Source organism: Phyllostomus discolor, chromosome 12 (assembly GCF_004126475.2).
Source record: "Phyllostomus discolor isolate MPI-MPIP mPhyDis1 chromosome 12, mPhyDis1.pri.v3, whole genome shotgun sequence".
In the NCBI taxonomy this organism is placed as follows: Eukaryota; Metazoa; Chordata; class Mammalia; order Chiroptera; family Phyllostomidae; genus Phyllostomus; species Phyllostomus discolor.
The window spans coordinates 74247332-74264931 of NC_040914.2; the positions used below are offsets into that span (position 1 = coordinate 74247332).

The 17600-nt window shown below is 61.6% G+C and overlaps 1 protein-coding gene across 9 annotated transcripts in view; it reads left to right on the top strand.

Annotated features, from left to right (window-relative positions):
• The window catches only part of GSE1 (Gse1 coiled-coil protein), a 410683-nt gene that overhangs the window by 354061 nt on the left and 39022 nt on the right, over positions 1-17600 (top strand). Inside the window, exon 1 of one of the 9 annotated variants that reach the window (XM_036012303.1) lies at positions 222-302. The exons of 6 other annotated variants lie outside the window; for them this stretch is intronic. Coding sequence is in view for 2 of the 3 variants with exons in the window: in XM_036012305.1 (XP_035868198.1) it covers positions 2267-2273 (7 nt within the window). In the remaining variant the exon portion in view is untranslated. Of the gene's footprint in view, positions 1-221; positions 303-1488; positions 2274-17600 lie in introns of those variants that run through there. 2 more of the 9 variants (XM_036012305.1, XM_036012301.1) reach the window with 2 other exon arrangements.

Here is a 17600-nt window from a genome sequence, read left to right on the forward strand (position 1 = left end):
ATTGGAACAGACCCCTAGGGTTCTAATTTTGTTTTTAAGGTCCTAAGCCACTGGTTGAGTTCTCGCCTAACGCCCGCCACCCCCGCCCCACGCTTGACTCCCTGAGGGGATGGAGGCACCCCTCCCCCACTCCGGGCCCGGTGAATCTGCCGGCCATTGCTGGGTATAAATTACCAGACCGCGCTGCGGAGACACCGTGTGGTGGGGAAAGTAAAGTATCAGCTGAGACCTACAGGAGCGAGGCGGGTGGTGAAGGGGAAGCGCCCTTCCCGCGCGATACCGGGGCCGGCCGGCGCCCGCAGGTAGGAGCTAGTAACGGCCCCCCAGCCCCTCCTCGCCGGTCCGTTTCCCTTTTCGTTTGTGGTCGGCCAGGAGCCTTGTGCAAGGCGGGAGGCCGACCCGTAGGCGCCCCTACCCCGTGTGCCCCAGCGTGCGCTCGATCGAAGGACCAGGGGTGTGGGTGGGTTGGGGGGGCCCGTCAAGGCCTTGCCCCTCTGCCCCCCGCCCCCAGCGGACACACAGGCGGGTTCTGCTCCCCGCTGGCTTGGGCCCCGAGTGCTCCAGGCCCGCCAGCGTCATCGGGAACAGATGGATGGGGGGTGGCAGGCGCCCAGCGCTCCCTCCCGTCGCAATCCGGGATGGCGCGGGGAGGGAGAGGGAGGGAGGCGGGGGAGTTTGGGCCTGCGGGGACGACAGCATGCGCCTGCCAAGCGCGGCGCGGGCATGTCCCGGGGCAGGTTTGGGGCTGGCAGAAGCGCGGGCTGGCACCGGGAGCGGAAAGTTGAAACCCGCAGCGCGGCGCTGGGGCGGCCGCTTGGGGGGCGGGGGGTGTATTTGCTTGCCTCCCCGCTCAAAAATATGAAAGCTAGACATCAGAGAGTTTTCAAAGGAAGATGTACAGGGAGAGACCCCGGAGCATCGGAGCAATGTGGAGAGTTTTGAGCTTTGGATGCGCGCGGGGTCTGAGCCCGGGGCGCCCGAATGTACTGGGGGCGGAATGAGCAGGGGGCGCTGGGCGAAGCCTGCACAATTAACCCAGCGCTTCCTGGAGAGGAGAGGCGCGGGGGGGGGGGGGGGGGGGGGGGGAGGATCCTTGCTTGCAGCGGGCGCCCGCTGCTGGTGGGGGCGGGGCGGAGCCTGAGGGGTTGGGGAGGCTGGGACCCGCAGTCATTTGCTGTGACTCCTGTGGGTGCTTAGGAATTTCAGGACGCTCCCTGAGTCATTCCAGTCTGTCAAGTGCCTGGGTGAGGTAGGGTGGGGGGGGTGCCAGGAATGGGGAGGTGCTGCGCTGGGGCCGAGGCCCAGTGGGTCGTGCCAGTTTGTGGAGGCGGGTGGCCTCGCCTCTGACCACAACCCCAGCTACTTAATGATGTCTCTGGTGGAGCGGCGCCTCCGTGGACTCTCCAGCCGCGGGGACATGGATTCTTCAAAGAACTACGCTTGCCCCCCGCATTGTGGCCTTCCCAAAAGTTACTTAAAACGGAAGGGGATAGATAGTTCCTAGAATTTTCGGAGAAAGGCGTAGGGGCCCACGTTCTTAACGTTGAACCTTTTCATGGTGGGGATATATAAGTTCACACATTTGTGGGGGAGGGAATAAATGCACGTAGCCTTTCTTGTGTCCCCCCAACTCATACCAGTTTCAAGAAGTTGGCCTCCAGGACACGTGAGTTGATCCCTTCACTCATCGGGCCTGCTCTGTGCCAGACACTGTGCTAGGCGCCAGGGAAGCGGTCACAAGACGCGCAAGGGCTCTGTTCGCGTGGCGGGCTTGTTGGGAAGCGACTGCTCCCTTCTTCTGGAATCAGGTGGCTGGTTTTAGACACCAGTGTACCTGGGACCTCTGAGCAGTCGAGCCAGGGGCTCCCAGGAGGCTGAGGGTGGCATTTACCCTACCTGCTGGTGTCCTCGGCTCACCTGGACGGCCTGGCTGGGGAGGGGCATGTGCCTGCGCGGGTGTACTCGGCGCCCGTCAGTGCGCGCGCGTGTGTTTGCGACTGAAACCTGACACCTCCTGCTGGCTGAGGTCAGGGAGCAGGGAGCTAGCCAGTGGCCCGGGAGTGGGCGGCGTTGCGCTTGGGTGTGTCCTCGGCGGCCGCGACAGCAGCAGGTGTTTCTTGGCCTGGGCCCCGGAAGCTCCACCTCCCCAGCGGGCCGGAGCCTCCGCCGCGCTGAGCAGCCCGGGGTGAGATAAGCAGTTTAGACAAACACTGGGCGACGCTGGCTCCAGCATGTGTCAGCCGAGGCAGAGCTACGGGACCCTGGCATGAAAGGTGAGTGCAGCACGCGGGACAGGGGTGGGGGTCTCCGGACCCCTATGCCCGCCCGCCACTCCTCTCCAAGTTCGCGGGTTCCGCGGGGGTGGCTGCCAACGGCTCCCGGGCAACTTCCCCTGGAGTGTGAGCGGTGATAAGAGCTGAGCGGGCAGGCGGGCGACCGGAGGCCCCCGCCCGCCGCTGGTTGTAGCCTGAGTGGCCTGACTCCTGGCGGGGACACGGGCTGCCGCAGGGCACGGCCTTGGCAGCTACTTTCGGCGAGCAGAGCGTAAGTGCGCGCGGGCGGGTGGGGAGCAGGCAGCCGGGGGTACTCGGGGTGAGCTGTTGACGTTCTAGAGCCGGAGTGAAAACTTTGCGGCGGCGACGGGGAAAGAAATCGGGGGGGCAGCTGTGCGCCCCCCGTGGCAGGTGCTGGCGGCAGCTAGGCTGGGAGGGGGGCTTGTGGGCTTGAGCCTCGCGGTTTGGGTTTTTGTCTTGCTCCCCTCCCCCTCTCGTGGAAGCAGGGAGACCGCCGAGAGGGCGGAACTGAAGCCACCCTCGTCCCCGACCCCCACGCCCTGCTTCCCAAGGGCGCGCCCCGGGACTGCCGCTGCTCCCCTCCCTGCTCCCCGCCTCCCTGGAGCGACTCCCGGCCCCTTCCCTTGCCGAAGATGGCTGCCCCGGCCTCGGAGGTGGTAGAGTGGTTGCATCCGCCGCCCCTCACTCGTGCTGCCCTTTTTCCCTTCCCAGCCCTTCCTGCTCCGCCTGGATGCGCCTCCCCGCCCCCAGCCCGCCCAGGCTGGCGGCTGTGCTGATGGGCGGCGAGTGGCCCGACCGAGTGGAGCCGATTCAATTATATTGCAGCACCAGAGACACCTCCTCGGCCGCCCGCCTGCCTCTCTAGCAGGCTAATTAAATTCCCTCTGTGGAGGCGGAACGGGCCCTAGGCTCGCCCTCCCCCCTCCTCCCGGCTCCTGCCCCCTCCCCCACCCCTCTGAAGCTCGGGGTGGAGGATAAGGGGATCACATAGGCGCCTGGCTCCGGTCGTGGGGGGGGAAAGGGTTTCCCTGAATTGGGGGAAGGGAGGCCCTCTGCCCCACACTTAAGGGGGTGGAGGGCTCTGGCCGCCTCCACGTGAGGGGCTGGGGGCCCTGCGCTGGAGCACTGCCCTTAAGGGCTGTGTGCCTGGCCTGGAGCACCTGCCGGCCCCCAGCTGGGTGGTGGAGACCAGCCGGTGTTGAATCTATTTGGCTCTTGTTTGTAAACTAGCCTTTGTCTGCAAAGTGTGTCTAAAATACATTAAACCCTTGTTAACCCCTGCAGTGCCTTATCTGGGGCCCACACAGGTTGGGGTTTGGAAACAAAAAGCGCGAGCATCAGATGAAAAAAAGGGCTCCTTTTGTGAAAGGCGCTGGAACAAAAGGCTGAGCTGACTCCGAGTGGGAACCTCCTGGTCTAAGCCGATTTCTCGATTTCTCGGAGGCTGGGATGGAGGAACTGAAGATCTTGGTGGGACACTCAGGAATGTGTCTCCTGGTTGGCTGCCTGGGCCCTCCCCCTGGGATTTTCTGCGTTGGGGGGCGGGGAGGGGGCAGGTGAGCAGCCTGGCTCTGGACCTCCCGGGCTGTTACTTAAGCTTGGGGCACGTAAGCATTGCTCACCCTGTGTTTATAGGCCGCCTCCACCCGCAGGGATGGCGGAACCTGAGGCACAGGCTGCCACCTGACTCAGCTGGGCCACGCCACAGGTGAGGGGGCCCGGGGTGCGGGCTCCAACTGGCAGCCGTGTGTCATCCCAGCTGCAGTCTGTACAGGGGAGTCGCCGCCCTGCCCAGGAGGACTAGGAAGTGCCCAGCAGGCTGGCTTTACCTAAGAAGCTACATTGACAGTTCACAAAGGCCTGTATCTGAGCCTGTGTCAGCCCAGCCCTGACCTCTGGTGAAGCCCTGACCTCTGGAGAGTCGGAGTGTGGGGGCTTTGGTGACCGGTACACGGTTGGCTTTTGTCACTTTGTCTGGAAGCAGAAGTCTGCAGTGAGGAGTGGAGTGGGGGCAGCTAGAGCCAGCCAGTCACTAGGCGGTTTTCTTTCTGCGAGTGTTGGGGCTGGTGAGCAGCCAGGGGGGGGTCCTGGGGCCAGCCCCGCCTTGGGAGGCCTGTCTTGCTTCCAGGCAAGTCATATATGTGGGGCCAGGCTCTGAACAAGGCAACAGACGACTCTCCACAGCACACACCCTGTCCTGTAGGGGACAGTTTTTAGAGTCCTCACTTGTCAGAGTTGAACAGGGTTTATGGATCCCCCCAGTTTGGTTTCCTAAAACGGCCAGTGGCCACATCTCCCAGTTAAGCCAGAGCCTCTGTTCCTGGCCCCAGTGGGGGAGGGGGGCAGGCAGGAGTAGTCTCGAAGCTCCCCAGGTGATTCTAATGCACAGACAGAGGCTTAGACCAGTCCTCTGACAGGTGAGCAAACTCAGGCCGACGGGCCAGCGCCAGAGCTCACGGCAAGAACCAGACCCCTTTAGGAGCTCCAGTGGGCTTTGCAAAACTGTCCCCTTGGGCAGTCCTCTAGCTGCCAATAACTTCCCTGTCTCTGGGGGAAGTTCAGGGGCTGCAGATCGAACAGAGCCTTGTGGTTTCCAGCACAAGCTGCCTGCCCCTGGGCTCAGCGTGTGTGGCCAGAGCAACCGGGAGCAGAGTCTGCAGCACCTCTCTGTGGCGGGCCTGTCCCCTACGTCTCCAAGCTGGTGACCTTCCCAGCCCTCCGAGTTCCTTTAGTCTTGGTGTCCTCCCCCCCCCCCCCCCGAAAGAGGAGGGTCCTCTGGGTCCTGAGCCCCTACCTGAGGGGTGGGTGCTGGCAGCTCCCACCTACTTTGCCAGAAGAACGCAGGTGAGCAAGACCTGGCTGCTGCCTCTCTCCTTGCCCCAGAAACTCGCAGGGGCTTGTGGAGTCAGCTAGCAAGGCCGGTTTTTCCTGGCCCCATCTAAAGGCTTGGAATTCCCAGCCTGGGTTACTCGAAGTCCACACCAGCCTGGGGCTGGGTAGTAGCATGGTAATTACCTCTGTTATGGCAACCCAGCGGTCTCCAAGCCACAGGGCTGCATAAGGCTACCTGCCCCCTCCCCTGGTGCTAGGAGGGCTGTGTTTGAAACCCGCAGGAATTCACATTTTGGGTGACATTTCAGTGTGGCCACTGTGCAAAGACCACCCTTGTGGCTTTAATTTCTCCCCGCTTGCCGACAGTATGTGGGGAGCTGCGGGCTTCACTTCCTCACGCTGGTCTTTCTCCCCAGCCAAGGCCAGGGGCAGGAGGTGACATTTCAGAGCGCTCTTGTCAATGAGAATTTATCAAGTGCCTCCTAGGAACCCAGCCTGCACTGGCTGCCGGGAGGTGTGCCGACAGATAACACGGGAGCGGCCCTTCGCACACCTGCCAGAACCGTGCTGGGGGCCTTTAATCTCAGCTCTGCAGCTCCTCCTGCCGCCGCCAGCCTCTTCACGCGCGCCTGCTGGATGAAACCAAGGGCCTTCATACTCCTGGCCCTGCGTTTGCTCAGGCTGCTCCTCTGCCTGGAATTCCCAGGGGCCCTTGTCCCACCTCCACCTTCCCTGATGCTTCGAGGAGATTCCCAGGTTCTCCAGGGAAGCTGCTGCAGGGTGTTGGAGATGAGGAAGGAAGGGGGCAGGGAGTTTGTAAGCATCTGTGAAAAGGGGGAGATCTGGTTGAACGTGTTCTAAGGTGTTCCAGTGGGACTTGGGGGCTTCTGAGGGGTGTAGGGGAGCAGGAGGCAGCAAAATCAGGGTCTTTATTTTTGGCTGCGCTTCAGAAGCACCTGGGGAACCTCCAGGCCCAGGCTGCACTTGTGACCAGTGAAGCCCAAGTCTGTGGGGGGTGGGGCCCAGGGGACTGCAGTATGCAGTCAAAAGCTGAGCTGGAAGGGCCTTCTGCTCAGGGGAGTGGGTACTCAGTACCTGTCTCCCTGAGGAAGGTGGGGGCAATGCTCCTTAAGGAGAACTGGGGTCCCCTGGGAAGCCTGGGTCTGCCGTTTGCCCTAAATTGGTTGGGGCCATCCCGTGAGCCAGAGCAAATGTCTCCTTGGGACCGGGTGTGCTCTTAGTCAGGGGCAGTGCAGGGGAGACCCGATGGGCATGGAGGCCTCTGCCTGCCCACGCCCCCGTCACCAGCACGGCTCTGGGCTCTGTATGAACCTGAGATAGAATCCTGACGGTAATTCTCCCTACCTGGCCCAGGTGAGCTGAAGCCCTTCTTCCAAAGGGCCTTCAAGTACTGAGTTATATTTGGCTGGGTGGCCTCTGTGTCTGTCTGGAGTGCCGGCCAAACCTTCTAATTCTGGAACCGGTTCCTCCAACTGGAGAACCTGACATCTGACATGTGTGTGAGGAGGTGCACGCCGTGGTGGCTTTGAGGCTGCCAAAGCTGGGTGGGGGCATCCCACTAGGACAAATGGTGCCGTAGCCCTCCCCCACACACACTGTGAGAGTCCCCCAGCTGTGCCCCATCTACAGATGGAGATGTAGAGGCGTCTGCATCCACGGGTTCCATTCTGCTGGTATGGAGGGCGCACAGCTCATCTCTGTCCTTCTCTGGCATCTTGGGGTTTTAATTTCAGAGACCCAGAAGACCCTGCCTGTGCCCCTGACCATGTACCTTGCAGTGTTTGGGGTGAAGAGGGCTGCTGCCACTTTTCTTACCAAGCCCCAAAGGCCCAAGGTGCCAAATAAGTCCCTGGTGCGGCTGCAGCGGCCCGTGTGCCCTCCTGTGGCCTCCCCCCTGCAGGGTCCCAGACCCCGTCTGTGCATACATGCCTTTTCAGACGCCTTGTCTGGTAGTTGCGTCCTGGGTCTGGGAGGAGGGAGGCAGCACTTTCTCACACAACAGCCCACCCCTGCCCTGCCCTCCCTGTGCTCAAATGGCAGGTCTGTGGCCGCCGGCAGCAATACAAGAGATTGATCTGTGAGCTTCGGTCAGGGCAGCATCGACGTTGGGCAGATGAAGCCGTCCCGAAGGGAAGGAAGTCTGTGTGTGGATCTGAAGGCGACGGGCAGGCGGGGACTCCCTTTGTGCTCGCTCCAGTGTTCACTCCTCCCGAGGTCCCTGGGGGCCGCCGGGCGTGCTGCTGGGCCCTTTGGTAACAAGAGGAGCGAGTGCCTTTACGTGACGCAGTTCCACGGGGCGGCCATCTGTGCCACAGCGGGTGTTGGTCTGGGTTAACCCTGACCAGCTGGGTCAACGAGTTGTCTCCCAAGTAGAGCAACCCGGTGGGTGTGTCCCTCTCTGGCCCTCGAGGGGCTGGGCTGTTGTGTGTACACCAGGAATGGAGGCGGGGCCTCGCACTCCGTTGTTCGGTTCCCGCTCGACAGGGGTCTGACTTTCAAGGCCAGAGCCGTCCCCACCCGCATTCTGTAGGAGAAACGGAGCCCCATGAGGTTCCTCTCCCTGCCTGAAGTCCTCCAGCCGAGAACTGGTAGTAAAGAGGGAACGAAACCAAGGGATGCGAGTGGATTTGTCCTGTGGAATCCCCTGTATTCTGTGAGTGCAGTTTGTAACTTGTTTGCGTGTGAAAGGTGGTTTTTTGTCACTTACATGACTGGGGGTTCGCAAGAGGACAGCCGCCGCTGTGGCCTGGTGGGAGATGCACAGCCGAATGAATACAGGGAAGCCAACTAGTGTTGCCCGCTAGTTCATGGGAGTGTGGGAGGGATTTGCGCCCAGAGGGTGTGGAGCTGTGGGGTCACCCCTGGCCACCTCTCCAGTGTGTGGGAGTAGGCCAGTTGTCCCCATTTAACAGACGAGAAAACCGAGGTTCTGAATCGGTCTCTAGGCTCTCGAGGCAGTGTGTCAATGATGTCTTACAAGGTTTGCCACGGGCTCTTCGGGAACCAGGGTGTGGGCTGAGAACGGTGTATTTTGAAGCGTTGACCTTCAGGCCTCTTTTTTTTTTTTTTTTTTTTTAAACAGCCAGTTGCAAACAATTGGCCCACATGTGCATCTCAGCAGACCTGGTACGATGAAGGAGGGCTTCCTTAGTAGGGACTCCGGGCCCTGGAGTCTGTCGTGCGGGTGGCACGTCTTACCTGCGTGGCTGGTTCCCGAGTTGGACCTGGTTGGACTGCGCTCCTGCTCTTGGCTGGACCGCCTGGTGGGGTGTCAGCGGGGTGCTGGCATTTCTGTAGCTGGGCCCTCGGTGGACGTGGGGGCTTCGTACCCCGGTTACCAGCAGTGTTTGGGGCCCGAGTGGCAGTGCCTTCCTGGGCTTCCGTGGGCAGGCGTGTGCAGGGGACTGCTCTATGGGGTAGATTCCAGGAAGGGGAACAGGCACGGAGGCTTGGGCTCCTCGCAGAAGTTGCTGGGTGCTCCAGGAGGAGTGGCGGGGACACGCTGTCGGCCCGCCCACAGCCAACCCCGGCCTTTCTTTATTAACAGCCCGTTCTGGCTGATGGTGTCTCTCCTCGCTCCCAAACCCTGGCCTCCAAGCACATGCATTGGCCCTGTGAGAGGGAGAGCCCCCGCTGTAGCAAGCGCTGTGCTCGAGGCCTTGTATGCGTCCACGGCAGGCCTTGGGGCGGCCTGGGCAGCTTCCCAAGGTGTGGTCTGGGGATTTGGTTACACATCCTGGAGGGGGTGCTGGCACCCGTGAGCCAGCTTTGTACCCAGCCATCCTGCCGGGGTTACTAGAACCACACAAGTTGTCGGTTAGAGCATTGCGGGGCAGGCTTGTGTGTTTGTTTTAGAGCCGAGTCAAGAATTGTTTCGACTTAGGCAGTCGGCCTCGCAGCAGTTGGTGACAGACGGTCATGGCCAGAAGGAGGTGGCCAGCCTGCCTGTGGCAAGGCTGGTACTAGGGAGTTCGAGACTCCTTGTTTGTGACTGTTATGCAAGCTTTGCCCTGGTGGCTCTGTTCTGAGCTCCATTCTGGCTGGAGGGCAGTTGTGGGTTTTTCCCCCAGTGGGGCATTTACTGACATGCGGGCATGGTACACGGGCTTTGAAGATGGTGGATGAGCCCAGGTGAGGAAACATCCTGGGAACTTAAGAGTTTTTGGATTTTAGCTTTGATGCCCCATATCTCCTCAGCCTGGGTAGAACATGCTAGGGAAGGGCGTTAATACTCAGGGTTTGGCTCCCTGGCTGCTGTGGCTCAGTGAATTGAGCGCCGGTTTGCACACCAAAAGGTCACGGGTTTGATTCCCAGTCGGCACATGCCTGGGTTGCGGGCCAGGTCCCCAGTGGCGGGGGGTGAGGGAGAGGCAGCCGATCGATGTAGCTCTCGCACATCGATGTTTCCCTCCCTCTTTTCTTCCTCCTTTCCTCTCTCTCTGAAAATACATAAATAAAATCTTTAAAAAAGTACTCAGGGTCGGTTATGTAAAGAATTCCGCACTCTAGGATTTGGAAACCTGGGTTCACGGATGCTACGCATCGCCTTGCATGTTTATGGGGCTTACGGGTGGGCTCTTGTGACCGTGACAAAGCTCTCTGCGGAATTAATCCAGTAGGTGTGTGGTTTTTTTTTTTTTTTCCTGGTGAGAGCGTCTGGTGTGCAGACCACTGTGAGAAGGAAGCTTTTTGCAAAAGCAAAAACCATTTCATATAATTTGAGGCTCACCCTGGCTTGAGCGAACTGGCTCTGATTCCGGTGAGACCCACCTGTCGTTGGCACGCGCCGGGATCGCGGCCTCCTGCATGAGGACGGGCCCTCGCCCCCAGGCTGAGGGTGGAGGGGTCAGCCTCTTCCTGCTGACTGGATTGAATTAAGATGTCGACAGCATCTGAGCTGAGGGTCCTCGCTGCTGAATGTTTATTAGGCTCCTCCAGACTCTTCTCATTGCCGGAGCCCGCAAAGGGTTTCAGAGCTGGAAAGATGGCCCCCCGAGTTGAGCAAGCCGACCAGCCTTGAGATGTTAGGGAGTGGTGGGGACTCGGGCAAGCTGGAGACTTAGGGACAGACTAAGGGACAACTGCCACTCATTCGTTTAAAAATGTTTTCCATTGATTTGCATTTAAACAGCACAACCTAAGACTAAATAAAAGCAGGTCTGTGGGTACAAGGAAGCCTGCATAGCCTCTACCTGCTCCCGTCCTGTCCAGCCCCCCCCCCCCCCCCCCCCCCCCCCCCCCCCCCGAATACTGGAAACACAGGCTTGGCCCGCACCGACCTGGCAGGGCCCTGCTGGGAAGGTGAGCTGGGCGCCAGGAGGCAAACTGGGCTTCTGGCTGATTTTCCACACAGTGTCCCAGTCCCATGACTCTTCCCCAGCGGTACCTGCCCTCTGGGGGTCTGAGGCTCCCAGCCTGCCTGAACATGGGTGCAGGCGTCACCCCTTTCCACCTGTGAAGGAAGACGAGGCCGAGGTACGTGCCGAGAAGCACCTGCTGAGTTCCCTTAGGGGCTGGGAGGCAGGTGGAGAGTGCCCACCCACCACAGGCAGCTTTGGCGAAGCTGCACTCGTGTGGAAGGGACTGGAGTGGACAGCGCTCTTGCGCTCTCTGCCCCTCCCTCTGTCCCAGAGTGGTTTCTCACGTGAGGCACAGGACAGGAGCTGTTTGGACACTCAAGAGTCCTGGGCCCAACCTCCGCTCCACAGAGAGGGAGCAAGAAGTGGGGCGTGGGGTTTGGTCAGGCAGCTGCAGCTGTCTGCTGTGTCTTCCCCGATTCAGGTTGTATCCATTTGGAGCGAGGGCCAGGCCTCAACCCCCAGCCCTCCCAGCCTGTTTCCCCACCTGCTGGCCCTTGCCTGCCCCTCTGTGGAAACTTGGAGGCATTCAGCGTCCATCTCCTGGCCTGGTTGGGATCTTCCCCTGGGGACCTGTCGTCTGCATTGGACACCTTTGACCCCCACCCTCCTCCTGCACCCTGCGCCTCCGCAGTCCCTGACAGTGCTCCTTTGTGAGCAGGGCTGTGCTTGGAGGCGGCCTGGTTAGCTCGGTGCCACGAGCTGTGCTGCCAAACGGGTTGCCCCATTGTGGCCCCAGCGTGGATGCCCTGCGGCCTGGTGTGACAGGAATGGGGGTTCAGAGGAGCGGGCAGTCCCGAGGTCACATCTTCATCTCGACTCCCTAGCTTTGTGCCCTCTCTGGCCCTCGCTGGCGCCATCCGTACACAGAGGGGCGTTCTCACGGCAGTCAGCAACATGGGAGGTTACCCCGGTGGGGGTAGGGGGCCTCTCCAGTGCCCTCTCATTTTCAAAAGGACATTCCAAGTACAGCAGCAAGGAAAACGGGGTTCCCGTCCTGGCCCTTCAACCTCTCGGCATGCAACCTGAGACAAGGGTGAGGCTCTCTCCCAGCCTTGGTTTGCCCATCTGTAGACTGGGAGTAAGAGGCAGGATAAACTCGTGGTAGGGGGCTTCTTGGCCTGGCACCACTGAGCCCAGTGCATCGGACTCGGGTGATGGAGGGGTGGGGATCAGGCCAGCTGGAGTCAGTCCTTGGCTCTGGGCTCAGCAGTGGCACTCTGGGTGGGCTGCCTGACCTCCGGCGTGTGTTCACGGAGTCACTGTGAAGGGTGACTGACGATCTGGACAAGGCGGTCACCGCAGCCCCTGCAGAGGTGTCTGGAATGAGCTTGGGGAAAGCGATGGTGTTAAGGAACGGCTCCTGGGGTCCGAGATGCTGGGCTGCAGCCTTGACTGCTGCGTCTCTCTCAGCCTTCTCTTCTCTCAGTTGTTTGCCTCCCTGTGTCAGGCCCTCCCAGTCCCAAGGCTGCTGGTTGCCGCCTCTTCCCGCCCCTCCCTGGATGGCCCCGCCACCGCCTAGCTGCTAGCAGCTCTCGCCCGCCGTCATCTGTCCCGCCCAGGCTTCTCCAGACGCAACAGCTTAGAATAATCTCTGTCAAATGTCGCTGCCATCTGTTGCCCGACTTCCGTCCTTCGCCTCCACCGGAACCTCCGGGACTCCCAGTCATCTGTGGCCTTGAACCTCAACCCCGAGACTGTCCTTGGAGGCTTCTGTCAGCAGGCTGCCCTGCTGGCACCAGCCCTTGGCCCATCGCTCTCCTTGCCACCCACATGGTGGCTCCCACTCAGGATGCCCCCCTCCCACCCCCGCCACTCACTGGTGAACCAGCCTGGGGCCTGAGCCCCGCCAGCCCAGCGTGGTGCACCCAAGAGGAGTGTGGAGCTTGTGTGGGCGCCTCTCCTGAAAGCTCTTGGCTTGTGTTCTCCCCAGAACCCAAATTCTGCTTCCCGAGTTACTAGCATGGCAGTGGGCAGGCAAGGCTGGGGAGAGCCCAAAGTGGTGCTCCCGTCAACCCCCATTTGCTGCAGCTGTGGGGGCATCCTGGGGCCTGGGTCAGACCCACTCTCAGCTGCCTGGGGAGCCCAGAACTGGCTGTGCAAACGGCTCGCCCTGCGGCGTGGCTCTGTGGGGGAGGACGCCCGTTCCCACCGACGAAGCTTCCGGCAGACCGGCAGACGCTGTCTGCTCAGGAGCTCCTGCCTTCCGCGTTCTGTAGCGACTCCATAAATGCTGCTGAGTGACAGGGCTGTGCCGGGGAGGGTGGCAGCCTTGTAAAACTAGCAGCCTTGTTCCTCATCTCACTCCCGGGCCAGGGTCCCCTGCAGACACACAGGCTGGCCTCCCCACACCCTCCACCTTCCCCACCTCCTTCCTCTCTTCCCGGGTCTCCACCCCCTGTGTTCATGGGGCCCTTCTTTCTGGTCTGTCTCTCTGGTTCCAGGTCAGGGTCCAGGCCATCTGCTGGGGCCTTCAATTAGCGAGTGCTTCAGCTCAGCCCGCTAGCTGCTCAGGGCACACAGCCTTGGGGGGCAAGTCCAGTAGGGACTCCAGGCAAGAGAAAGGCCCCCATCCCCCTAGAAGCCCGTACCCTGAGGGGGTGTCCTCACTAGAAAAAGAACGCTGAGGCCTCAGCAGGCCACCCCGGTGCGCCCGGGGAGCAGACCTTCCCCGCTCTGCCAGCCTCCTCCCCCACCCCCAAGAAAAATGGCTCCGTGCAAGTGAGCTGCGAACACCCGAAGGCAAATATAATAATGAATTTATTATGAAGCCGTTCAGGCTCCCGGGATCACGTGGTAGCACCGCTCAGCCTCCCGCCCGGATCTCTGCCCAGGGTGACCCGGCCTTGTTCAGGTTCCAGAAGCATCATCCCCCTCGGGTGGGGGCACAGGGGCCCTAAGCCAGGGGGGACGCCCTTTATTTGTTCACAAACATTTCTTCCCGTGGTAATGAAAAATTACCGAGAGGGGTGATTAGAGAACGGGGGTCCAGATTGCGCGCGGGGCCGAAAGCGAAGCCCCGCTGGGCCCGGCCTCGAGGGGTGTAATTACTCCAGGGGGAGCCGTCGGGGGAAGGGGCGGATTGGTGCTTGAACCGGGAGCCAGCAGAAAATTCATCTCAGCTATTAGCTTGTAATTACAGAGCATAGAGGGAGCAGGCCTGAGGTCTGGAGCCGGGAAGAGCAGGGATGAAAGGAAGTGGTAATTATGGGGTCCACGGGAGGCCGGGAGGGAGGGAGGGAGGCCCAGCGCTGATTAATAAGGCCCCTCCGCTGTGGTGAGGAGGGGGGAGCAGGAGCCAGGGCCACGTTTAATGGAGGGCTGGGGGCCGCCCCCACGGTTTAAACCTTGCTGTTGGGTGGGGGCCTTTGGACAGCATGCACCCTGCTGGGTCTGTCCTGGAGAACAGAGCAGGGCGAGCTCTGTGGGGACGCCCGGGTGTCCCAGCCAGGCCTGCCCCTCACATTTGGGTCTTTCTTTTTTTTTTTTCCTTGCATGTTTTTTTAAGCTTTGTGCCACTTCTGATCATATTAAACACCCAGGCAGAGGAACGGAAAAGGCACCACACTTTGGTGGAAGGAGCAAGAGAGGCAAGGGCCTCGCCTGCGTGCTGAGCCTGGGTGGGCGGTTGCTGCCTCCCCAGACCCTCTGAGGGATGCGGGGCCTGGTCAGTGTGGGGGTGCTGTTAGCCCACTGCCTGCCCTTGGCATCTGGCAGAAGCGCCCGGGCTTGGGCTCTGGGCATTGGGCCGGACCTGCAAGGGTCCAGAGGGGCAGGAAGCTGGGGCTCTGGCAGCTCGAGGGGACCCAGGAGCTGTTGTTGGATTTTGCTTTTAGGGGTCTGGCTGTGGCTGGCTTTTTTCTCCTGGGTGGGGGGGCAGCCGAAGCGGGCAGGAGGCCCTATCCAGAGGACAGCGGCCTGTGATGCAGGGGAGGTAGCCGGGAGGCCACAGACCCCCAGCCTCTTCTCCCGCCGAGTCCACTGTGTCAGGGGACCTTGTACGACTCAGAGCGGGACGCCCGTGCCGCCCCAGCCCCTGGCCCTCATCCATCACTGGCCTCCACGCAGCAGAGCGTATTCCCAGCTGTTAGGATAATGAATTTACATGAGCTGATAATGTAGACCAGAATTCAGTCAATGGCCAGGAGCGCAGAAGTTAATAAATACCTCTCTAATGAGGGCAGGGGGAGTAGGCACCCCGGGGCCTCCTGGGGGTACAGGGCCGCCCCCAGTCCCCCTCCTCGTTTTGCCCTCCGCAGTTGCAGAACAGTCGCCCCTGTGTGTTGGGGGCAAGAGCAGGGAGCAGCCCTGATGACCCCCCCAGCCTGTGACTGAGGGGTGAGGGAGAGGTGGGGGGCTCTCAGAGGCCGTGCCAATCCACAGTAGGTCCAGGCTGACCCTCTACAGGGTCTCTGGGTTCGCTAGGTTTGGCCCCCGTCCTCCTGTCCTCGGTGTGAGGGAGACGCCGACCCTGGCTTTGGCGTCCCCCGGACCCCTCGCCACCCCTCGGATGCACACGTGCTGAGGAGGAGCGCTAACTTTAGACTCCTAATGAAGCTGCTCATTTGGAATTCTATTTTAAGTGACCTGACGTCAGCAGAGCAGCCTTCCTGGCTCATCGCTCTTGGAGCCTGTGGCTGACACCGTGGGGGACCCCCAGGGTCCCAGGGGGCTGCACATGGGCTCACAGGCTGCTGACAGGGACCGGGGAGCTGGTGCCAGGTTTTGCCTGAGGGTGGGGAGGGCAGGCTCAGTGGGGGAGGAGGGTGTCGCTGTCTGGATGCCAGCAGGAACTTGACAGTGACATTCGGGTGGTGGCTGACCCAGGAAAGGAAGGGGGGGCAGAGGAGAGATCCACCCACCAGGAGCCTGGCTGGCATTGTGGGGGTTGTAGGTGAGGCTTCAGGTTAGGGGCCCCAGTGCCACCAGGGGCACCTCGGTTTCCCTGGTCTCTGCACCTGGCTAGCTGGCGGCCCTCGCCCAGAGTCACGCCCGTGCTCCTGTTGGCTGTGCCAACTTCATGCAGACAAGCCTCCATCTCTGTGAGCCCCCCCGCTTTTGAAAACCTGGTTCATTGGCAAAGTGCTAGGACACAGGTTTAAAAGGAGATTTGCTCCTCCTGCTGCCACCTGAAAACACCCACCACTGGCCTTAAGGGGGGGGGGTGACATTTTGGGATCTGGCCTGGGATTTGCCCTGTGGCCGCCACCTGCCTATCCAGCACCTCCGTGCCATCCTGCCCATCGCTGGCAGCTGGCAGTCACAGCATGTTCACCCGAGTCGCCAGCTGGCCAGCCTGCCACACGGCCACTGGGCGGGCAGTGACCTCACATCTGCTCCCGAGCCTGCGGGCCCGGTCCTCAGGAGGTGCGACAGTCACACTGCCCACCCACACTTCCCCGTGCCTCCCCACTGTGGGCCGCGGCAGGGGTGTGGCTCGGGCTGCGGGGGCAGGGCCGGGGGCAAGGCGGCCTGTCTCCCAGCCCCAGGACGGGCCCCGGGCTGGGTCCTGAGCAGCTTCTTGTAGCCGGGGTGTGGGTCCTGTTTGGTGAACCTGACCCTGCTGCTGGCCATCTGTTCGCCCTTGGGTCCAGCCTGCCCTCCCTGTCTGGAGTGGGCGCAGAGACCCCTCTCTGAGCTCCACCTCTGTAAGGAGCAGGGAAAGAGAGGGGTGGTGTTGGCATCAGCGCTGCCCGTTTGGGGCTCTGGGCAAAGGCACAGAGTGCTTCTTTGTGGGTGGTCTAACTTCTTTCTCTTACGGTCGTTACTTGGTGTTTGCACCCATTGCAGGTACACGGCACAGTGGTTGGACAGTCAGGTGGTTGAACTTCTTGGGCTCCGAGAAGGCAGGGAGGTGCGGAGAGACGGCGAGGGTGGGGCTTGCTCGGTCAGGCACGCGTCACATTCACTGCGTGGGCTCTCTGATGCTGCGTGCGCTGCAGACGGTCCGAAACCTGACAACCATCTGGGGGCTCGGGAGCGGCCCGGCGGGGGGCTCGGGCTCTGAGCCTCTGAGGAGGCTGTCGCGGGGCTGGGGCCAGGGCCTTCTGTCGCAGCCAGGCCCTGTCCGGGGCTGGAGGGCAGCTGCCGAGGTGGCCCCTCACACGGCTGTGGACTAGAGGGCCGCATTCCCCGGAACACAGGCATCCTCCTGGCGTGGCCGCCGACCGGCCTCCACTCAAGGGGTCTCCAAGGAGGCTGCCGAGGTGCCTTGGATGATTTCGCCTCCGAGGTCACACACGTTTAGCCGTATTCTTCTCCTTAGCACCCGGGCCCACCCTCGGGGGAAGAGAGTGAGTCTCCACCTCAAACGTGGATGAGTGACAGAGATGGGGGACCGTTGTAAACCACTGTGCAGCCTCGGCCCCTTGCCCACAGGCGACACGCACGGCCCCGCCCCCCAGTGATGCCCGAGGCCACAGATAGCACAGAACAGCGCACGTACTGTTCCTGTCGGCACATGCGTCCCAGCTCCTGTGTGGCGCAGTGCGCTGCCAGCGTCACAACCCCTGCGCTTGGGGGCCGTCGGTGAGTGGAATACGGGTGGCTGACCACAGCACTGACGCGCCATGAGCGCTGACCCGAGGGCCCGACGTGGAGGTGCTGCCCTCGGGGACTCCGCACCGCAGGACACGCCGGGCGCAGGCAGGGCATTCATCCTGGGCAGGAGCTGTGGGAGAGGTCGTCATGCTTCTCAGAACGGCACACGATTCAGAACTGCAGACCCGTTTATTTCTGGACCTTCCATGTAATGTTTTCAGGCCATGGTTGGCTGTGGGTGACGGGCGCCTCGGAAGCACACTGCGGTGGGGGGGGGGGGGGGGGCTGCTGCAGTCGGGTCTGTGTTGTTAGCTCTGTGTGCTGCTCACTCCCGCCTCCCGCGGGCGGGCTCCACGGCTGGGCCTTGGGCCGGGCGGGCTGTGTGGTGAGGGGTGAGGGATGCTGTGCCTGGGCCCAGGAAAGGGGGTTCGGGCCCTAGATGTGCTGCCTCACTGTGTGCCTGTGGCTCTGAGCCATCTGCCTGCCCCTAACCAGTGCAGACACGGTGGAAGACAGCTCCTGGCTTTAGTTTTCCCGTGCAGGCCTCTGAGGGTTG